A 23494-nucleotide genomic window follows, 5' to 3' on the forward strand; every position below is an offset into this window, starting at 1 on the left:
ACATGCCCTCAGATTGCATTAACAGGAGCATAGATTATATATGGGAGGAGGTGATAGTCCTGCTCAACTCTGTGCTAGCCAGATGCCACCCAAACCTGTGAGCTTTGCTGTGGTCCCCTGGCTGTAGTTGGGTACTGACTGCAATGCCCTTGGAGGAGACCATGACGGAAGACATGAAAGGGGTACCAGATGAGGAGTGATTGGAGGAAATGAGATTGCTGGGCCTGGAAAAAGGATGGCTTGTGAGGAAGACAGGGCTGTTACTTTCAGGGTGATTTCAGCCAGAGTCAGGCTTCCGCTGATCCCAGAACTGCAGTTCTCAATAGTCACTGTGAAAGGAGCTTTAGCATGTTGACACTTGGAGATGCAGCTGAAGAACTCTTTGCAGAAGTGGCTTCTTGGAAGGGAGGCATAGTGGTGTGTGTGCGTGTGTGTGTGCGTGTGCACGTGCATGTGTGCATGTATGTGTGGCTCCTCTGTCCTCATTTTGTGACAAGCAGAAGCATCCAACTTTTCCTGTCACTACCTGCAGGCAGTAATGTATCACCTCGCATGGTCTGGGCATGGGGTAATGAGGTAGCCAAGATCTTGGAGAGCAGATTGCAGCTGGTGGACGGAGAATGATGTCTCTCTCAAATGCTGACTCTCCAATGTGGCTGACAGCAGATTTACCACATAGAAGTTGATTGACCACATCAAGGAACCAACCAGACATTGGCCTGGATGAATTTTCAGCTCTGAAATTCACTTGGTGCTTCCATCACCACTGACTGGTTACTACTACTTGCCTTGTGAAGGGAACTCATCCCCTGTGCACATGCACGTGCACACACGCACACACACACACGCACACGCACACACACACACGCGCGCACACGCGCACACACACACGTGCACATGCACACACACATGCGCACACACACACGAATGTTCGTATATTGTAATGAACATATATTGTAATGAACTGTGGACTTAGGGCCACAGTTCTAGTCCCAGTTTTGTCACCTTGCTGCCGGCTGAAGTTGGGCAAGACCCTTCGTTTGGGATTTGGTTTATTCATCTCTAAATCAGAGATGCAGATATCTGTCATGCCAACCTGATGGGGTTGTTGCATGGAACCCCAAAATGCTAAATGTGACATTGTTTTGGCTATGAATGGAGGAGGGGACTGTTAGTGTCATTGTCATTGTGATCCCCTGGTCTGTCTGGTACAGACCAAAGTTCTTGTTCCTTTGATACATAAGCTAGGATGCTTTCAGCTGCCATTGAAGGAAGACCCAACTAAAAGTGGCGTCAACAATGAGGGACACTGTTGTTTTGAGAAAGGTCAGTCCAGCAGTGCCTAATTCAGCATCTCAATAATGTCTTTAAGAATCCCTCCCTCCTTTCCCACCCCCCCCCCACTCTCTTTCTCTCTTTCTCTTTTTGACAGAGTTTTGCTCTTGTTGCTCAGGCTGGAGTGCAATGGTACGATCTCGGCTCACCACAACCTCCGCTTCTCAGGTTCAAGCGACTCTTCTGCCTCAGCCTCCTGATTAACTGGGATTACAGGCACATGTCACCATGCTCTGCTAATTTTGTGTTTTTTTAGTTGCATACTTGGTACCGTGCAGACCCTGTCTTTATTTACAGTTTAGATGTTTTGTTCATTGTGGGGTTTGCATTAATTTTGATACTTTGAAAAGTGTTGCATTAAACAATTATCTTGATTACTTAGGTGTTCCGGGGCACTGCTTTGGGCAATTGACCTCATTGATGGGGTTTCTCCATCTTGGTCAGGCTGGTCTCAAACTCCTGACCACAGGTGATCCACCTGCCTTGGCATCCCAAAGTGCTGGGATTGCAGGTGTAAGCCACTGTACCCAGCTTTTTTTTTTTTTTCTTTTAAGATGGAGTCTCGCTCTGTTGCCTAGGCTGGGATGCAGCCTCCGAAACCACACCTTCTACCAGTATTGAAAGAAGAGAAAGTGGGGAAATTGTCCAGAAATCATGAGATGCATCCCAGGCAGTGGCGCGATCTCATTTCCCGAGTTCAAGCAATTCTCCTGCCTGAGCCTGAGTGCAGGAATCAGAGAGGCTGGAGCTCAGGAGACAGGATCTGAAGCTGGGGAGGCTGGGGAAGATCTGCACAGAACCCCTTAAAGGCTAACATTTGGATCCTCATGACAAGATGAAGAAGTTTGGAGTTAGGCTACCTGGGCTCAAATCCCACCTCCACCACCTACCAGTTTATGCCAGCTTTCCCATCTGTAAATGGAGAGAAAGTAAGAGACCTCCCTTAAACCCCAGCCCTGTGTGGGTCAGGGTCTGAACTAGGGCGTGGCACATGCAGAGATGCAGCATACCAGGAGACGAGGTCAATTGCTCAAAGCAGTGCCCCGGAACACCAAAGTAATCAAGATAATTGTTTAATGCAACACTTTTCAAAGTATCAAAATTAATGCAAACCCCACAATGAACAAAACATCTAAACTGTAAATAAAGACAGGGTCTGCACGGTACCAAGTATGCAACTAAAAAAACATGAGTTATGATTGGAGAGGGCGTTCTCAGCCTTAGAGGGCCGTGGACTTCTGAAGACCGGAGGAAAGCCTGTGGCCCCTCTCCCCTGAAGAATGCACAAGCATGCTCAAATTGTGCACAGTTTGGGGGTCTTCCTGTACTCCCTGGGGTTCCTGCAGATGGATATTAAGAACTCTGGCTCAACACGGGGCTGCGGGGGTGGCAGAGGTGGTTCCACACGCCAGGCAGGAGCCTACCGGTTCCCCAGTCCCACGACAGGCCTCCCTCCTGGCAGCCATGGGTGCTCTGCCCTCTGCAGGAAGCAGCGCACAGCTATGCAGCTCCCCCCACCCCCCTACCTCCCCTCTCTCGGCTTGGGACTTTTCCTAAAGTTTGTTGAAACCAGACACCTTGCTCGACCGAGCCCGCGTGCAGCTACGGTTTAAAAGGCCGCCTTCAGCGCCCCCTCCCCGCCCCCAGCGGAGACTTCAAAAGGCCCGGAGGGCGCCGCAGCCCCAGCACCTATGAGCCGCCCCCCGCTCTCGGAGCCCGCGCCGGATTCCGTGGACGCAGAGCGGCCGAAGTTCGAGCGCAGGCGGACCGGGCCGGCGGCGCAGTCCCGCGCGCCCATGCCCCTCCCGGTGCCGCTGCGCTCAGCGCGCCAGCGCCGCGTTTAGGGAAGGGGACCTCGCCCCCCCCTCCGCCCCCGCGCCCACGGCTGCGGGGACCCATGAATACAAATGCCGTTAGGCGCCGGAGGAAGGACCGACCGGCCAGCCTCGCACTTAGGGACCCAGTAAGTGCCCGGAGGCTCCTGGAGCGCTGCGGGTGTTGGTGTCCGTGTGTGTGTGAGTGCGCAAAGCTGTGCGCTTATGGGGAGGTGGGTACACGCGTGGGGAGTGAATGAGTGTGTGCACATGTGCGATGGGCACTCTCGAAGAGCTGTGTGCAAGTGAGGGTGTGCGCCCGTGTGTGCACCTGGGGTGTGTACACGTGTGGAGGCTGTATGGCCAGGATAGTGTGCATTTGCCCGTGTGTAAGCATCCGTGTGCATGCGTCTCTGAGTGTGCAGTCTCAGCGTGCGCCTGAGCCCAGATCTGAGGATGCGTTATTGTGTGAACCCAGGAAGGGTGCGTGGCTGTCCCTGCTTGTGACCCGGTGTGAGAGTGCGTCTGAGTTTGGAGAAAGCGTGGATATGTGCGGGAGTGTGCACCGGTGAATAAGTGTGACTTTGCCTGTGAACGAGTGGCAAGAGGTGGTAGAGGCGGCGGGAGCTGTGGTCCCAGGACTGGACCAAGGTTGTGAGAATGTGTCTGGGGATCAAGGTGTGCCTCTTTAGCTCCAGTGTGGGATCCGAGGGAGTCTTTGTCGATTCTGGGGAGGTGCACGGGTCCGGGGGCGGGGAGCCGGTAGGATCCAATCTCTGACAGAAGAGAGAGGGTGGCAAACTTTCAACAAGCCACCCTTTATGCTCTCCACGGCGCTCCAAGTATGGGAGCGCAACCTTTTGGTGTGCGGTGGGGGTCAGTATACTGGTTGTCGTGGGAGTCTCGACACCAAGTCCTGGTCCCAGCCGTGTGTGTCCCTGGAACTGCGGATTTCTTTCAGGAGTGGAATCTGTCCCTCCTGTCTCTACCCTAAACCCCCATTGGAGGACCCCCAGCCTCACCAGTCAGAAGTTCCTAATCTCAGAAAGCCGATCAAATCGTCGTGAAGCCCTGGGCAGCCCCTTCCTCTCTGAATCTGCTTCCCCATCTTTACAAGGAGGAGGGGGCGGGTGTCCCAGCGGGGCTGCAGTGGGCCAGCTGAGGCTGTATCCTCGGCTGCGGCCGGCAGGGGGCAGCAGGGGGCAGCAGAGGGCGGCCCAGCGCGGGGAGGAGGGAAGGTGGAGAGCCGCCGCGGGCCGAGACTTTAAATCGCCTTCATTTCCCCCAAATCCTTCCTTTTCCTCTCCTCCCCCAGGCCGGCGGGGAGGCAGCTTCCACCGCCCTCCGCGCGCCCTCACCCGGCCTTGCTCTGCCTCCGGGGACCGCCAGCAGCCCGCCTCCAAAAGTTTGATCATCTCCCTCTCTCTTTTTCTTGCTTCTTCTTCCTTTTTGGTGGAAGCAGAAAAGGAGCGAGGCAGGGGCGAGCGCGGCGCCCGGACTCCTGGGACCATGGGCCTGGCGCGGGCGCCCACGGGGCCCCAGCCGCGCTGCCTGCCTGCTCGGGCGCCCCTGGGCGCGGGGCTGCGCTGGGGGCGCGGGGGCCGCGCGCTCTGAGCCGGCCTGGCGCGGCGGGGCGGGGGGCTGGCGGCCCCATGGGGCGCGCCCACACTTGCCCCCCGGGCTCGGGAGCATGAAGTAGGGGCCTGCCATGGGAGCGGGATCGGCGCTGGGGGCCCGAGGCACAGCAGCGGCGGCGGCGGCGCGCGGGGGGTGAGTACGAGCTCGGGGACGCCCCCTCCCCAGCTTCCTGCTGCTCCAATCTCGGGGAGGGCTGGGGTTCCCCGCCACGCGGTCGCTTCCAGCGGAACGTCAGCTTCCTGTCCCTTCCTGCGCCACCGCGAGGCGGGATGCCAAGGGTTAATAGGGGCTGCGCCCCCGGCCGGGCGAGAGTTGGCGAGCGCTGCCTGCCCTGCCGCGCCTGGCCCGGCTGCCCGGCTGCCCGATCCCGTTGGGGCGGGGGCAGAGCTAGCCCGGGGGTCGGGGGTGGGGGTGGGTGGTGGCGCCTGGAGCGGCCAGCGGGGTGCAGAGGGGGGCCCTTTGGATGCTGGGGGATGAGGGGGTTCTCCGTTTGGGGCCGTCTCGGTGTGTTCCGGTGTCTCGGTGTCTGCAGGTCCCAAGCTTGTACGTCTCGGTTTCTATCTGTTCTTGTGAAATTGTCTGCAAGTTTCTAGGTCACCAGGTCTCGGGTTCTGCTCCTGTCTCCGTGTCTGTGTGGCTCTGCACGTCCCCGCATTTCTGGAAATCTCCCCGTGTGTGTGAGTCGGCCTAGGTCTGTGTTTCCTGCTTCTCTGTTCCTGTCCCTTTCACGTGTGTAAGAGAGAGAAAGTGAGAGCCAGCATGTCAGAGCAGAAAGGGCCCTGGACCATTACTGTGCGGAACCCCTCAGAGTACAGAAGGGGAGACAGGGCCAGAGAGGGGCAGGGACTCTCCCAGGAGCGGCTGCGCAGGGATGGGGCCCAGAGGCTGGGATTCCCAGCGTGCGGAGTAGGAGTTGTAAGAGAGGGTGAGCCTGTGCTGGGGCCGGCGCGGCGTGTGGGTGTGTGTGGGAGCCAGCAGCATGCAGGCAGCCCCTTGGGGCCCCGGTGGACGGCGCTCCTCTCTCTCCATCCAGCCCCCAGGACCCCAGGACACTCCCCAGAGGCTGTCAGGGCTGTAGCTGGGCCCTGCCCCCTCTGAGCTGGAGTTGGGGGATGACAGCCCCTCCTTTCTTCCCCGTGTCTTGGAAAAAGCTGGCTAGTTAAGATTCCCCGGCCCCCCACCCCCCTCACCGCAACACACACACACACACACACACACACACACACACGGGGCAGTAGTGAGCACACTGCTGACTCATTTTCTCCAGAAGACCCTGCGCCAGGGCAGATGCCAGCCAACAGTTGGGCAGAAAAGTGGTACCAGGCGAGCACCCCATGGTGGGGCCCAAGCTTTGGGCAATGGGCAGTCACACTGCTTGGAGGCCCAGTCTCCACCTTCTCCTGCCTCCCTGCCTCCCTTGCCATCACCTCGCCTGCATCGTGTGTGCTCTGGCTCCAGCACACCTTCCAGCTTTGCTCCTGGACCTCTCTGGCCAAACCAGGCTCCCTGTCATGTCTCTGCACACACCCCTGGCCTCTGCTTTCTTCTCTTTCCTCTCTGTACTCAGAACATTCTCCCTCTCTTGTGCCTCCACCCGCCTTGCCGACCCTCAGCAGCCTCCTGGTGGTCTCTGTCCTTTCTGAGCACACTCCCCCTATATTTTTGCTCCTCCGTCTCTGTCCACGGACCCTCTTGATACCCACATGCCTGGCTTGGCCGTGCAGAATGCCATATCCACTGGTGGTAGGGGACTGCTGCGAGAGTGGGAGGCGGGTGGCAACACAGGAGGGGCGCAAGCCTTGCCACAGACAGTATCGAGTTTGTATCCTAACTCGCTTGGGTGAGCTACTCTGCTGCCTGTTTTTCTCTTCTGCAGAATGGGCACCTTCATTCCCAGCAGGCTGGGTTTTGTGAGGATGAACAGGACCGTGCTTGTAAAAGCCTTAGAACAGGGCCTGGCATGTAGTAAGTGCTCAATAAACAGCAGCTGGTATTTGTATTATTCCCTTCATGTTGAATGGGTGTGTGAGTCAGTGGGAAAGTTCTGGGCTGCATCCGTCCAGATGATGACCTGTCTGTGTTCCCATGGAGGAGATGGAAGCTGTGAAGAAAGTCCAGGCGTAGCCGTCTGGGCATAGGCGGTCTGGCCTGTCCATGGAGGCAGGTGGGACAGGTCTCCACCCCTCTTGCTGCGCTGTAGTTCCAGCTAGCTCCCTTTCCGGCTTTTACCCCACTGGTGAACAGCCTAGTGTCCATAGGGCCGCTTTGCTTGTGTGTTTCTGTGTCCTGGGTCTCAGCTTAGAGCCCTCAGTGACTGTTCAAGCTCGTGTGGGTTTCCGAGATCCTGTGTGTTTCCAGGTAATAAGGATGGAAGAAAAAGTATTCATGCAGGCTGCCGGTTCTGGCAGTGTAGTTACTCAGGAGCAGCCCCATTTGGGGCACTGGCAGAAGGCCTTTTGCAGGGCATAGGAACACCTGGGCTTCCTTCTTGGAGAGCTGTGTGGCCCGCTGATGTTTCCAGGGCTCCCTCCCTCGTGGCTCCTGTTGCAGCTGCCTCCTGGCCTCCCTGGCCGCTGTGCTGTGGTCTTCCCGACATTCGGGAGCCCTGGGTTCACAGAGCCAAGGCCCACGAGGCAAGCGGTGAAAACAGAAGTCTGGAAGAACAAAGGCCCGAGCCAGCACAGGCACTAAACATGATTAGCAGTAGCCTAAACAGGATTGGAACGGGAGCAAAGGAACCGGCAGGGCCTCCCTCTGAGAGCCAACTTTCCAGGCCTGGAGCTTACTTAGATGGCTCGTCGGCTCCCTGGGTTGCGTCTCTGTTCCTGCTGGTGAAGGCTGGGGCTCCGGTCTCTGGCAAGTAGGAAGTCCCTGCAAGTCTGCAATTTCTGTTCCATGGAGACAAGTCAAATGAAAAGGACTCTCTGTTAAGTCATGGCTCGAAGCACTGTGTGATTTTGGGCAAGTAACTTGCCCTCTCTGGGCCTCAGTTACCCAACTTTTCAAAGAAGGGAGAGAGAGGACTAGAATCTGACCCCTAGATGATCTTAAATGACCTCCTCCCACTCTGACATGCTCCGTACTTGGGAAGTTTATGGGTCAAGGGCACACAGAATCCGTTTCTAAGAGGGTCAGCTGCGTTTGTCAAGGAGAGTGAGTGGAGGTTGAATACTTTTATAACAGGCCTTCAGGGCTGAAATCCTCAAGTTGGAAGCCACGATGTCAGGAAGATTAACTGAACAGAAGCTTCTGATTCCAAGTCTCCCAGGAGTCTCCCTTCTCCTGCCTTTCAGGGATTACGAAGAGTTCCCCTGATTTACCCTCTAATTCTCTGTGGAGTCGTCACTTTGGTACAGCTGCAGCCAGGAAAATCGAATGAGAACATGTGTGGTTCTAGTACTTTCTCTTCCCCACCTCGTTCTCTTCCCCACCTCACCATTCTTTTCTTTTTTTTTGGACGGATTCTTGTTCTGTCGCCAGGCTGGTGGGCAGTGGCACAGTGGCACGATCTCGGTTCGCTGCAGCCTCCGCCTCCCGGTTTCCAGCTATTCTCCTGCCTCAGCCTCCCAAGCAGCTGGGATTACAGGCGCGCACCACCACGCACAGCTAATTTTTTGTGTTTTAGTAGAGATGGGGTTTCACCATGTTGGCCAGGATGGTCTCAATCTCCTGACCTCGTGATCCACCCACGTTGGCCTCCCAAAGTGCTGGGATTACAGGTGTGAGCCACGGCGCCCGGCCCCCCACCTCGACTTTCTTTATCAGTTTGGGAAACTTCCTAGGAAGGGTGGATGAGACGTAATCCAATGAAGGACTCAAGGAGTGAGGGCAGATGCCAGACGAGGGCCAGGAAGAGAGGGGATGGAGGGAGATGGAGCAGAAATTGGTGGGGTCACAGGAATGCAGGGAGGAAGGGGGTAGTCTCTCTCGAGGAAGCATTCACAGGAAAAATGAGTTCTAAGTTGGGGGACAGCTGAATGACAGGAAGTACAAATTCTCTATTGCAGGACTTCTCAGAGCCTTTGATGTACAGTTGTACTCTCGGGATTGTCAAGACTGGGATGCAGGGGACAGCTCTTCCCTAATGTATCTGGCCAGTTTACTAGAAAGCAAGTCCCTGGTGGATGTGGGAAATAGTACGAAAGAGTTATGAGCCCAGATGCTGCCAGGATGGACGTACCTGCCTTCCCGGAACCTCAGAGTTCTCCATTTGTCTAATGAAACAAAGCGGCCTTTAATTTCTTTCCAGGGCTGATGCTGTTGCCATTTGCTTCCAGTGAGCAATCATGCCAGAAGGGCTGGCCCTGCCCTTCTCCCCAGGCATCCCCAGGGCAGCTTGACACTTTGACCTTTAGTCTTGTCCATGGTGAGCAGGGGGCCTGGCCCCATGCAAACGGCATTCTCATAACAGTGGCAGCAGATTGGAGAGGACGAAGAGGAAGGATCAAGGAATATCTAGGAGCAATTCTGGAAAAAGTCAGAGCAGGGCAATTAAGGCTTTGGGAAGACACTTTTTAAAGTCTAGAGTCCTGTCATACCAGGTAATATTCATTCATCTTATAAGAATATACTGGACGATTTATATTTCCCTGCCAGGGGCTGGAAATAGAAGTGTGAACATGGCCGGCATGGTGGCACATGCCTGTAATCTCAGCTACTCGGGAGGCTAAGGTGGGAGGATGGCATGAGGCCAGGAGTTCAAGCCTAGCCTGGGCAACACTGTGAGACTCTGTCTCAAAAACAAAACAAACAAACGAAAAAGATCGAATAAGACAGGTGTCCTTGCCCTTTAGAGGCTTAGTCTAGACAGGGAAATAGGATAACAGACGATGACCACACATGTGATGGCTACTTTAGTGAGGCGTGTGCAGTGAGCTACAGGAGGCGGTATGTCTCCACACCCAGGCTGGGATCTCATGCGTGCGTAGGAACTGGCCAGGCAAAGGAGTAGTGTCTACCTGATGGGAGCAGCATGTGCAAAGGCCCAGAGCTGGGGAAGGCATTCAGGGACCATCACTGGCACCTGAGTGCTGTTTCAGCTGGTTTACCTTATGCTACAAGTAACTGAAGACCCAACTCAAAATAGTTTAAATGATAAGGGAGTTTATTCCCATATCAGGAGACCTCAGGGAAGAGCAGTACTAGGGCTGGTTAATTCAGCATCTCAACACTGTCATCAGACACCCACTATTTTTCTCTTCTGCCGTCTCACGTACTCATGGGACTTGTTACCTCATGTGCACAAAATGGCTGCAGCAGCACCGAGCAATATGTCCTTACTCAACAACATATACAGGCTCGAAGAAGACCTTCTCTGTCCCTTTGAAATGCTTTCTCAGGGTCCCTAATAGGCATCCCTCACCTCTCATTGGCACAGTTGGGTCACATATGCATGCCTAAATCAGTCACTGGGATGGCAAGTGGAATTCTCAGGATCAGCTTAGATTTATCCAGATTCAGGTAGGATCCTCTAAATCCATGCCTATGTGAGCAAGCAGGAAGGAGGGATGTCTGTGGGTATGTAATCACCAGTGTCTTTCCCTGTGACCACAGTGACAGAAGCTGTCGTCTGAGGTGCCCAGGGAGTCTGGGAAGAACGTGGGGTTCCAGTTATCAACCCTGACAGACAGGTTTCCTAGATTACGTGATTCCACACGCACCATCCTAGCTTTCTTCTTGGAAATTTTGCCCCTGCCTTAGTCCTCACCACCTGCCTGGCACCGCTCTCTTCCTGCGTCCCGGCTGTCTCTGGCCACGTGCTGCCCTCCCCTCTGCCTGCCTGGGGATCAGATATACCCGCTGGCTTCGGGTGTCACTGGTGGCTGCTCCCACAGGAAGGTGAAATTGGATCATTGCCTTTGCCCATCTTGGCAAGAGCCACGGAGCAGAGCTTTAACCCTTCCTGGCCCCAGAGTGTAGGGACAGCGCGGACTGTCTAGGGGAGTATTTTTGTGGCTGGCACCAGACTGGGCCCTTAACATGCATAAGCTTATTGAATCCTCATGCCCAGCCTGCAAGATAGCCAATGTTGCAGAAGATGAGACAGGCTCAGAGAGGCTGAGAGACGCATGCGGGGTCACACAGCTGATAAGTGACAGGGCCAGGTTTGCACCTGGGTCTAACTCCCCCTTGCCCCCTCTGTTTGCTTTCTCCCACTTCCCATCAGGATAAAGCCAAGTCGGGAGCTGCCTTCGCATAGCACTGGTCCTGAGGAAGGGGTCTTCTCTCTCCTGCATTGGTCTTCCAAGCAGACCAGCCTGGTCTTCCTGCTGACCTTTCACCCCTGGCTCTGCTGCCCATTGGCTGGAGTCTGGGGAAGGGTCTCAAGATCATGAGGCTGTTGTACAGATTGGGAGACTGAGGCCCAGAGAAGGGGAGGGGCTGGCACCTGGTTGCCCAGTGAGTCCGCATCGGATTTGGAGCTGGACCCTGGATGTTCCAGTGCCCAGGGCAGGGCTTCCTGTGTGCGGCTTCCTATCCGCTGACCTTGGCGAGTCCATCTGTGAAAAGCAAGGTTGTGTTTGTCCATGTAAAAAAGTCCTCCCTGAGAGGCTGTGCCTGGAGGCTGGGAATTGTGGGCTGCTGCTCCTAGAGCCTTCGCTTGGCCTCCTGCCTCCCGTGGGCAGGACTAGGGTGAGGCTGGGACTGGTGTCCACTCCCAGCTCCCCCGGCCGGATCTGGGCGTGAGAGGTGGAAGCTGATGCCGCCTCTGCTTGTGTCTCCTGGTCTCTAGGGGGTTTCTCTTCTCCTGGATCTTAGTCGCATTTGCCTGTCACCTGGCCTCCACCCAAGGAGCTCCTGAAGGTAATTCTCTCTTCTCTTTGTCCAGGGGGAGACAAAGGAGAACGGGAGGGGCTTGAGAACTCAAGGGTAGGAGATGGCCATGCCCTTAATTGGAACTCAGTGCCTCAGTTTTCACATCAGTAGAATGGAGATGATCATTGGCAAATTCTCTTTAGGCTTGAAAGCAGCACTACTGAAGTTTTTGTAAAGGGAAGGAAGTTTTTGTAAAAGGAAGGACTTAGTGCAGAAATGTGGAAGGGTGATGCTCGTGTTCCTTTCTGGGGCAAATGTGAGTAAGTTACCCTGGTTCAATGAGCCTCAGTTGGTCCCTGTCCGTCCCATGAGTGCTCTGAGAGCTGCTAGAAACAGCATGAAGCATGAACTGTCACGGCCCAAGCCTGCGATCCCATCCTCCCCTTCCTGTGAGATTCTGCGGTTCCCTCCTATCCTGGAGGAGCTGTCCAGAGGGCCAGGGTGGCGGTGGGCTGGCTCCACATTTGCCCAGGGAATCTGAAACCTCTCCCACATCTGTTTGTCAAGCAGCCACATGCCGCTGAAAATAGCCGCCCTTCCCCCTCCTTCACGCCCAGCCCGTGTGCTGGGGCAGGCAGCCCCGTGCACACCGAGAGTCCCTGTGGCCTGACCTGGCCACTCGGCAGGGATTGGGCCCCTGGGAGGGCAGGGCTGTGCCCCGAAGAGACTTCTGCTGCCCAGCAACGTTTTGTGCAAATGTCATACTTTCCAAGCTTGCTGTTTCCCCCACGAAGTAGGTGAACAGCTGTCCAGAGTCCTGAGTCAGGCACTGGGGCGGGGGGTTGGGGGGAGGCTGGAGCTGCGTGGAGCCGGGTTTATGTAATAAAGGGATCTTGCGGGGGCCAGCTGGCAGGACCTTCTATCTTGGCGTTGGACTGAATTGCTTGTCCTGTCCCCCATCTCTTCACCCTTAGTGGGATTCTGGATGTGTCTCCACCCTGCTTTCCAACGAGCCTGGGAGGCCCCAGCCAGTAAAGCATCATGGCTGAGCACAAAGACCCTGGGGTCAGGTGGCCTGGGTTCAAACCTTGGCTGTGCCTTTTCCAAGCTGCACGTTATTCCCTCTGACTCTTCTGAGCCTCATCTATAAAATGAGAAAAATAAAGAGTACACGCTCCATAGATTGTTGAGAGAATCAAGTGAGATCATGCCTGTAAAGTACTTGGTATATAGTAAGTGCTCCATAAACATTAGTTTTTCTTTTTGGTGTTAATTAGTTACCTGAAAAGTTTGGGCAAGAACAGCCCTTTCCTGTGCCCTGCAGGACCCACAGTGGTCAGAGACTTACGGCAGCTCTGCGCTGGTCGCCTTTGCCAGGTGTCAGCGTTTGGGGATTTGCCCTTTAGCTGCAGCTGGAGACTGGCTGGTGGTCAGTTTAGAAACCCACCCAGTGGATAGGGGAAACCTCACCCATGCTGCTTGGCCCAGCCAATTATGAGTCTCCTTGGGCGAGTGCGGGTTGGCCCTCAATTCCATGTGTGGGGAGGGGTGTGAGGGGACCCGAAGGGCCCTCCAGGGGTTGTTGAGACGGGTCTAGAGGAAGGGCCAGGTGGCTTCCTGCCCTTCTGTCTTCCCCAGCCAAATGGCTCCTCCCATTCTAAGTCCCAGTTTATAGTCAATAATAGTGAATAGTATTTCATGATAATAAGAGGGTTTCAGTGGTTAAAACATAACATAAGATATACCACTAAGAGAATCCTTAAGCAGTAGTTTATTTTAGCTTCGAACCTGAGGACAGGCAGGTGGGAGAAAGGATGAGAAGGAGGAGTTTGAGATGAAATGAAAGCCCTTGGGTCCTAAGGAAGAATAAGGGTCTTAAACTCAAGCCAACCTGAACCAACAACACAGAGCTATAGAATTCTTAGACATTGTTAACACCTCTGCTACCTCAAGGTCTGTTTCTTTTGTCTTATAGGCAGGGAATTGAGGTCCAAGTGTCAGTAAGAGACTCAAGCAGAGTTAGTGTGGGGCTTGGGTGAAGCTGATGAGGAAGATGACCATTTCACCCTCTTAACAACCTTATGGTGCAGGCACTCTTTATAGCCCTGTTTTACAGTGGAGGGAACTCAGGCTCAGAGTCCAGGCATACTGCTGGTCTTCTCAGGCTCTAAATTTTGGCCTTCTGACTCCAGACTCTGCTATGGAATCATTATAACATGCTGCCAGTTTCTCAGTTTCCCCCAGGGGACTGTCCTTCTATCCATTCATCTACTTATTCATGTAGCCATCCATTTATCTATCAATCTATCAATCCATCCATCATCCATTTATCTACTCTTTCATCCATCCATCCATCCATTCATCCATTTATCTATCCATTCTTCTATCCATTCATCTACCAATTCACCTACCTATTCATGCATCCATTCATCCAGCCACCTATCCCGCCAGCCAGTATCCATCCATCCATCTATCCATCCACCATCCAACTATTCATTCATCTATCCATCCCTTCGTCTATTCATCCATTCATTCATCCATTTATCCATGCATCCATCTGTCTACCTACCTATTCATCTACTATCCATTTATCCATCCTTCCATCTACCCTTTTACCCACCCATCTATCCATTCATCCACGTATCCATCTATCCATCCATCCATCCATTCATCCACCCACCCATCCAATCATTATCCATCTATCCATCCATCCATTCATCCACCCACCCATCCAGCCAGCCAGCCAGTCATTACCCATCCATCCATCCATCACTCCATCCATTCATCCCTTCGTCTATCATCCATCCATGCATCCATCCATCTACCTATCCATTTATCATCCATCCACTTATTCATCCATCTATACATCCATCCATCTGTCCATCCATCCTTTCATCCATCTATCCATCCATCCATCTACCTATTCATCTACCTATCTATCCATTCATCCATCCATCCACTCTATTCATCCATCCATCCATCCATCCGTCCATCCATCCATCCATCCCTCCCTCCCTCCATCTCCCGGTTGTCAGCTGAGGGACAAATGCCAAGTGTTGCATTCAGCCCCCAGCACAACCTTTGCAGGGAGTGATAGTGAGAGCACGTTCAGTACTGGGGGGCTAGCTTGCTGAGCTCAGGGGAAGGGCCCTGAGGACCTGACCCAGACTCAGATTCCAGAGGCAGCTTTTCCTTCCCTGCTGAGTCAGAGCTCAGGAGCCTGCTTCTGCCGACAATGGCAGCTCAGCTAACTGAAGGGGTCTAATGACCTGAGAGAGAAAAGATCAGGAAGCCTTTCCATAAACACTCTGGAAGCCCTCCTTTTGCTTTTACTCTGGCAAGCCCTGCCGACATAATTATTGGGCGGATGTGACCTGGCCAGACCACAGTCAGATGTCCACACACTTTGCCAAAGGACAGAGGTTGCAGGGGTGCCTTGATTACTTTCACTCCTCTCCCCAGAGCCCTGTGGGGAGGAGGAGGAGTCAGCGGAAATGCCATCACCCTTCTGATAGCAGATAGCAGCCCCTTAGCCTGCTAGAGACACCTCAGGAGAGGGAAGCGGAAGGGGTGTGTCTCTGAGGAGCTGGTAAAACCAGTCAAATCCCTGGGACATCCTTACGAAGCTCTGGTGACAGATCTATTCCTGTCACCCTGGCCCCTCACTTATGGGACTGCTTTCTAGAGGAGGTGGCTTCCCAGGTAGAGAAAAAGGCGCATAACATGTCATGGTTGGGCAGCCTCTAACACTCTCAGCAACAGCATTTGGAAATTATTGTTATTTTCATGTTAGTTATTATTTGAAAGTGCTTCTTTTTGCCAGGCACTTAAAAAAATTGTATTCACTCATGGAATGATTACATCCTTCTGAGGTTGTTGGGACTATTACTATCCCATTTAACAGATGGGAAAACTGAGGCACTAAAGTCACAAGATTAGTAAGTATTAGAGCTAGGATTTGAACTCAGGAAGTTTGATTCCAGAGTCTGTTTTTAGCCTTAATATGCAAGATTATGTAGCCAGATAAGGGGTCACAATCCATGCCAGATGGTTCCAATGCTGCCCTCTCAGCCACCACCATGGGGCAGGCTTATTTTTAGATGAATGAACGAATGACCAGGTAGCTGTGGGTAGACTGTCCACACTGCCTGTGCCCTTTGAGGGGGCGGGGGTGGGCTGGGGCTGGAGCAGGCCCTGACTTCGTCCTCTCCCCTTTTCCCTCCCTCTCAGATGTGGACGTCCTCCAGCGGCTGGGCCTCAGCTGGACGAAGGCCGGGAGCCCTGCGCCCCCGGGAGTCATTCCTTTCCAGTCGGGCTTCATCTTTACACAGCGGGCCCGGCTCCAGGCTCCCACGAGTGCCATCATTCCTGCCGCCCTGGGCACAGAGCTGGCACTGGTGCTGAGCCTCTGCTCCCACCGGGTGAACCATGCCTTCCTCTTCGCCGTCCGCAGCCGGAAGCACAAGCTGCAGCTGGGCCTGCAGTTCCTCCCCGGCAAGACGGTGGTCCACTTGGGGTCCCGGCGCTCGGTGGCCTTCGACCTCGATGTGCACGATGGTCGCTGGCACCACCTGGCCCTGGAGCTCCGGGGCCGTACAGTCACTCTGGTGATGGCCTGCGGGCAGCGCCGGGTGCCTGTCCTGCTGCCTTTCCACAGGGACCCTGCACTCGACCCCGGGGGCTCCTTCCTCTTTGGGAAGATGAGCCCGCACGCAGTCCAGTTTGAAGGTGCTCTGTGCCAATTCAGTATCTACCCTGTGATGCAGGTCGCTCACAATTACTGTACCCACCTGAGGAAGCAGTGTGGACAGGCTGGCACGTACCAGTCCCCGCTGGGCCCTCTCTTCCCCCAAGACTCCGGCAGATCTTTCACCTTCCAGTCCGACCTCGCCCTGCTAGGCCTGGAGAACTTGACCACTGCCACACCAGCCCTGGGGTCACGGCCAGCAGGCAGGGGACCCGGGGTGACTGTGGCACCCACCAAGCCCCGAAGGACTAGCCCCACAAACCCTCACCAGCAGATCGCGGTGGGAGGCCCAGCCCAAACCCCACTGCCACCTGCCAAGCTGTCAGCCGGTAAGGCCCTTGCTCCTGCGCTCCCAGCCTCTCTTGCCGGCTCTACCAGAATGCCTCGCCCTGCGGCCACTCAACCATCACAGAAGATCACAGCCACCAAAATCCCCAAAAGCCTTCCTATCAAGCCTTCAGTCCCTTCTCCTTCAAGTGTCTCTGCCAGAAACTCCCATCCTACCCAGAAAATGGCTCCACCTTCAGTTACAAAGTCAACCCCACTCACTCAGAAGCAAGTGCCACCTACTTCCCGTCCAGTTCCTGCCAAAATCTCCCGTCCCACAGAGAAGCCCATCCAGAGGAACCCGGGAATGCCCAGGCCCCCACCGCCCAGCACCCGGCCCCTACCTCCTGCTACCAGCTCCTCTAAAACACACATTCCCACGGTAGTTCAAACTGAGGCCAAGATGACCAGCCGTGCCAGTAAGCCGGCCTCTGACCGCACCAGCACCCACAAACCTCCCCCATCCACTGCTCTAGCCTCATCTCCTGCCCCGACTCCTGGTTCCACCAGGACTCCTCGGCCACCAGCCACGATGGTGCCTCCGACCTCGGGCACCAGTGCTCCCGGAACAGCACCTGCCGTCCCCACTCCTGGCTCAGCTCCCACCAGAAGCAAGAAGCCCACTGGATCGGAAGCCTCAAAGAAAGCTGGACCCAAGAGCAATCCCCGGAAGCCCGTCCCCCTCCGACCTGGGAAAGCAGCCAGGGATGTCCCCTTGAGCGATGTGACAACCAGGCCCAGCCCCAGACAGTCCCGGCCCAGTCAGCAGACCACCCCAGCCCCGGTACTGGCCCCGGCGCAATTCCTGTCCTCCAGCCCCCGGCCCACGAGCAGCGGCTATGCGTTCTTCCACCTGGCGGGATCTACGCCTTTCCCTCTGCTGATGGGGCCTCCGGGGCCCAAGGGAGACTGTGGTTTGCCGGTAAGACTGTGTGGGGTCTGCATGCTGCTTGGAGCTCTAGTGGGGGGCTGGGGCATTGGTCAAGTGGTTGATGCTGGTAAAGACAGGGGAAAAGGAGCAGCTTAGAGCAGGGAGCCGGTTATGGGCACATCCCCGGCTCCACCCAGGCCCCTGGCTTCTCTGGCTCTGCTAAATGCATCGTTGCCCACCCTGCTCCAGATTCATAATCCACTGGGACAGACTCAAGTCTGGTGACTACTCCCAGGTGAAGAGCACCCCTGGGCTTTGGTTGGCCCAGGCCCAAGCCCATTCTTTGCTGACCCAACTGCAAAGGTCGAATGGCTTAAGGAAAGCCCGTGGCTGACTGGCCCCGATCCTGCAGTGAGTAAGCAGCTCCCGAAGCCCGGCTCTCCCAACGCATGGAGCGGGGTCCTTCTGGCCCATCAGCTTGTCTGAGAGTTGCAGACGAAGGTCGCACATGGGGAGCTCTGGATATGTTTGGTTTGGCACGTGCAGTGTGCTTTTAAAAAATCCAATAAGTTACTAACATTTTAAAAATGTGAGAGATTTCTTATAAAAAGACTCGGCGACCAACTTCTCTTGGAAAGTGGCACCCTGTTAGGACAAGCCCGCTCCTATTCGTGCTCGTCCCCACTTCTCCCGACTGAGTCTTCTGACCAGTCCTTTCCCCATGTATGTTACCTGCCTGGCTGGTGCCTGCAGGGGTTTGATTTGTCACCCCTGGTAGGAGTTTGGGTTGCGGAAGGTCGGCGTGGCCAGAGGGAAGAGGAAGGGAGAAGATAGAACACGACGTGCAGGAGACGGTCTCAGAGTCGATGTCTCCGGCTTGCCTGGGACCATCTCCAGGGGCAGCGACCTTCCCACAGCTGGAGGCCAATTTCTCTGGGTGGGGAATGATGGGATGGCGTTTCCAGAAGGCTTAGGGCTCTGCTCTGTTCTCCCGCCTTGGAGGTGACCACCGTGTGGTGACCTGTCTCTTTCCTTCCCTAACCCGCTCTGCCACTGGGCTCCGTGTTTGAGGTTAGGGCTCCCTACAATGCGGAGACAGTGGCACATGCTGGGAATTCCCAGGCCTTCCAAACACACTTAATGAATTTTAATAATCATTAGGAATAATATTTATCCAGCCTGTCTCCATGGGGACCGAGAGTCCGCCTTTATTATAACCATATTGTAGAACTTATGGAAACTGTATGCATTGCTTTGGAATTATGTCAACGTTCTGCTCAAATCCTGTGTTCTGAAATTGGCAGCATAGAGAGTTGGGAGCCACCACTTCCTTGTGGAAAGAACGAGGAATGCTTTTCACCTCTCCAGGCAACCCAGGCCAGCTCTGGCACCAGGTGCCTTGGGCCCCGACAGCTCTGCTTCCCACATGGTGTGTGTGCTGGGCTCAATGGTGGTGAGGTCAAAAGGGGAAGTGTCCCCTCCTAACAGGACATGGTGAGGTCCATGGTCTCAACTCTGGCTACACAGCACAACCCAGATGTGAGGAGGAGGCCAGCCCTCCCCCCGCAAGAATGTGTGTGGTGTGGAGAGGGGCAGAGCCGGCCCAGGGCAGATTCTGTAGAATCTTGGGTCTGCTGTATGTCTGAGTCAAATACTTTTTCCTGGGGCTTAGGGCTCTGGGTCAGCAGGAAGGGAGGCCTCCTGCCAAATCTCTTTGAAAAAGAGGAGGCACTGAAGTGAACCTGGTCAGTCCGTGGATGCTTGGGGATGACTTAGTTAACTGACCTCATTGGGCAGGTGAGGAAATTGCGCTTAGTGAGGGCCAGGATCTGCCCAAGGCCAGGCAGCTCGGAGGAGGCGGAGTTGAAATTTACATTCCAGACTCTACACCTGAGACGTGCACATTCTACCTCACTGCCCTGAGTGTCCACTCTCAGGCTCTGGGACTCAGATCTGGGGGACTGGAGACTTCAGACAGGAGTTAGGTACTGCCCCTGGCCTCAGAGGAAGGGTTCAACATCTAAAAAATCTTTTTCTTCTTTTCTGTTTTTTAGTCAGGGTCTCACTCTGTCACCCAGGCTGCCACAGTGGTGTGATCATCGCTCACTGCGTCCTTAATCTCCCAGGCTCAAGCCTTTCTCCTGCCTCAGCCTCCCAAGTAGCTGAGACTACAGGCACGTGCCACCATGTTCAGCTAATTTTTTCACTTTTTTTTTTTGTAGAGTCTGGGTCTCACTATGTTGCCCAGGCTGGTCTTAAACTCCTGGCCTCAAGTGATTCTCCTGCCTCAGCCTCCCGGAGCACTAGATTTATGGGCTTAAGCCACTGTGCCTGGCCTAAAGAGTCTTCTGATTTGATAACCCATCAAGTTTTTGAGCTACTTCCATATCCGCGGCGTCTCCTTTAGGACCTCGTGGAAACTGGTTGTGGAAGGCAGGCTGTGTGTGTTCATCCCTGCCCCACAGGTGATCCAACAGGTGCTGGAAAGAGAAAAAGGACTTGGCCAAAGGCACCCAGCGAGTTCCTAAAGGGGCTGGGATGCCACCTGTGTTCCCTGACTTCTGGCCAGGGCCAAGGCTCTGTCTGCTTCTCCAGCCCTGACTGCTGAGAACTAGGGGAATACATGAACCTGCCCAGGTGACATCCCTGCCTCAGGCCCCATGCTATCCCCTGTCCCCACTCTCCCCCAGTGTGGAACATATACTCACTCCAGGAGGAACCAGGAAGCTGGTAGAATCTTTGTTCACTGTGTAGCAGTTGGCAACCTGGTCACTTCTTCACCAGATACCAGAATAATATAATGGAAGAGGCCTCTTTGAATGGTGATGAAATGGACTCTCATTCTTTCTGTCCTCTGCTGTCTTCCCTCAACCCCCACATACATCCAGGATCTTAGCCCAGCAGAGCAGAAGCTCCAGCTGCCCAGGAAAAGAGTTTGTCTTCCACCTGGGGACATACAGACCTGGGTTCAAATCCTGGCTCCCCCGCTTTTAGCTCTGTGACTGTTCCATGCTGAGTCTGTTTTTGTAGACTGTAAGATGATAATAGCTCCCATCTCTGGTGGAGAGGGTGGCCTGAAAATGTGCCTAAATTTTATCTGTATATAAAACTGTAGGAGAGGCTGGATGCGGTGGCTCAACGCCTGTAATCCCAGCACTTTGGGAGGCCAAGGCAGGCAGGATCACTCTTTACAAAAATACAGCTATTAGCCAGGCATGCCTGTAATCCCAGTTACTTGGGAGGCTGAGGTAGGAGAATCCCTTGAATCCAGGAAGCGGAGGTTTCAGTGAGCCGAGATCGTACCACTGCACTCCAGCCTGGGCAATGCAGCGAGACTCTGAAACACACACACACACACACACACACAAACAAAAACAAACAAACAAAAAACTGCAGTAGAAATGAAGTCAGTTGGGCCATCTTATACAGGTTTGCTGAGTGACTTTGGGGAAATTCTTTCCTCTCCCCAGGGCCCAGTCTCCCACTGATCCAGGGTGCTGGGAGAACTCTTCCCTTAGAGATGACTGTGGGACCATTCCGTGTCTGAGAAAGGTGCAGTGGCTGTGCCTGCGTGCGCAAACCTGCTCCTCGGGGTTCAGGGCACCAGAGCAGCTGGCAGAGGCCTGAGATAGAGTTCTGAGCCCAGGCCTGCCAGGAGCTGTAGCTGCTGAGTGAGGGAGCTCTGTGGGAGCCCCAGGAGGGGGGAGCATGGAAAAACTGAGCTTGGCCTCGGGTGAGTTGGGCGGGGAGGCCGCGGTTCACAGCGCTGCACAGAAGCTGCACAGAAGCCCTACGCCTGAGAGGAGGCGGGTCAAGGCTTTATTTATTCACGATCAAGCCACTGGCATTTGCCCGAGCTTGCACTTTTTGCAAGTGTCCCCTCGGGAAGACCCAAGTAAGGGCCTGGCCCACAGCGTGTGCTCTGTGACTGTGAAATGAACGGAAGAATTTGATCCCTATGACGAAATGCAGGTCGTCCTGACTCCCAGGCGGAGCTCCTTCAGGTTCCCCAGAACTCTCCTGCCCGGAGACGAGGAGGTCATGTGGGCTGCAGAAGCATGCAGGCTTTGGATGGGGGGCCACCTGGGTTTAACTGTTCCCTTATCCAGCCGTCTATTCACTCTCTGCACAGTGGTTAATGGAATGATCTCTAGATGCCTGGTGCCGTATGACCTTCGGCAAATCACTTAACCTCTCTAAGCCCCAGTTTCTGCCTCTGTACAGTGCAGAATATGGTGCCACCCACCTTTCCAGAGTTGTGACATGGATTCAGTGAGAGGCGGGAGGTAAAGCACCCGTGAAGCCTGGGTCCTGGCAGATTGTTGCGGCTGTGATTGTGGACTGATGGTGGGCGTTGAGGTGGGGACATTGTGCACTGAGAACCGGGAGGGTCTGGACACAGTTTCACGTTTGCTGGAGAATTGTGCTATGAAAATACTAACCTGGAGTCGGTGGGGCAGGGACAGCTTGGGAGCCTGACCCTTGTCAGCTAGACAGGAGGGGTTTTAGGGGGAGGACTGCCCCCATTTTTTAACCTCTGCACCTGTGGCTTCAGAAGCCTCAAAGAAAGCTTCTTGACTTGTTTTCATTTGCATTTTCACCCCATAGCCCCCGCCCCCCCGGGGAATAGCTGGAGGGACGTCTCTTGATGTTTCTAGGGCTGCCGTAGTTTTGGCCTTTAGAAATTGGGGCTAGACCCTGAGAAATTCTCTTACACTGCATCATTTGGAACCCAGGAAAATGCAGGGGTGTTTTGCTCTGCCTCTAGCATATCATATTTGAGCACCTACTGTGTGCCAGCCCTTTGCTAAGCACTTTGCATGCTGTCGATCAGCTCCAGGCAGAGTCCAGACTCGCTGGGGAGAGTTTAAGGGAAAGACTATTTACGGAGGGGTGGACAGCATCAAAGGAGCCAGCAGGGGCAGGTGAAACACACGGGGCCTGGAAACGGTGGGAAATTGTTACCACACCCAGACCAGAAGGTCCCAGGGAAGGGAAGGGTGTTCCCAGAACCCAGTGGGAGTTAAAACCTTGAGCAGGGGTCTCCTGACAGAAGCTGGGACCATGGGAGAACACAGCTGCAGCCAAACTGTAGCACAGCAGAGAGGGAACAGGGAGAGAAATCCCTGTCCTTCCTACCATGCAGTCTCTTGCTGGGGTCTCCCATTGGCTAAACCCAGCTGGAAGCCAGAGGTCAAGGAAGGTCAGGATACAGTCTGCAGAAATCAGCTTCCCAGGGCATGGCATGGATCTGGGGAGTAAATGGAGAAGAACCAGCAGGCACTTGGCATCTCAGAATGCGGGTATTACATTCCCAGTTCACAGCTGGACAAACTGAGGCCCAGAGGCCCAGGGAGGTGAGGTAACCCGCACTCAAGGCCATACAGAGCTGTACTGATGCGGAGAAGCTCTGTTCCAGCAGGTCCTTCCTAGAACAGAGGCTGGGGAAGTCTGGGTGCCATATGGGAATTCTTAGGAATAATCATGAGCTCAGAGAGAGATGGGAGGGCCCTTTGAGACCCCCCACAGGTTACAGACACCGAGTAGAGGCCTAGAGATCAAAAGGACATTGCTCAGGGTCACATGGTAGGTAGCAGCACACCTAGGACTGGACTCTGGCGTCCCAAACCCCGGGCCTGTGACACCTCTCAGTGCTGACTGCCGTGGGCCATGCCAGCCAGCACTTCTTTCTGCAGGGCTTAGCAGGCAGGCTCTTGCAGCTGGACACAAGGGTGACTTGTTCCGTAGGATGGTGTTCCCCTAGATTTGGCTGGTCAGAGGCCAGGACTCTGGGGGGAAGCTCTCAGGGGTCTGCTTGGTTGTTTCCAAGGCTCTGTTTGCGTGCGCCTGGAGCCCAGGCCTCCTCCACCTCTCCCAGGCAGGCCTGAGCCCCCGCTCTGCTCCCCCTCAGCTCTGGGCCCTCTCAGAGGCCCCGTTGTTTGCAGTGTGGAGTGGAAAATCCCACCCCGGCCTCGTGAATCATCCTAGAGTCACCCGCTCAGGCTT

General features: G+C 54.7%; 1 protein-coding gene across 4 annotated transcripts in view; it reads left to right on the forward strand.

Annotated features, from left to right (window-relative positions):
• Nucleotides 1–2917: 2917 nt before the first annotated feature.
• Nucleotides 2918–23494, forward strand: part of COL27A1 (collagen type XXVII alpha 1 chain) — a 158496-nt gene continuing 137919 nt past the window's right edge. For 3 of the 4 annotated variants that reach the window (XM_039474992.2, XM_074395216.1, XM_039474993.2), the window contains exons 1-3: nt 4377–4919; nt 11521–11591; nt 15774–17539. In XM_039474992.2, the coding sequence (XP_039330926.1) occupies nt 4858–4919; nt 11521–11591; nt 15774–17539 (1899 nt within the window). In that variant the 5' untranslated portion in view covers nt 4377–4857. Of the gene's footprint in view, nt 3299–4376; nt 4920–11520; nt 11592–15773; nt 17540–23494 lie in introns of those variants that run through there. The other variant, XM_010335912.3, reaches the window with a different exon arrangement.

This window comes from Saimiri boliviensis, chromosome 2 (assembly GCF_048565385.1).
Source record: "Saimiri boliviensis isolate mSaiBol1 chromosome 2, mSaiBol1.pri, whole genome shotgun sequence".
Taxonomy (NCBI): domain Eukaryota; kingdom Metazoa; phylum Chordata; class Mammalia; order Primates; family Cebidae; genus Saimiri; species Saimiri boliviensis.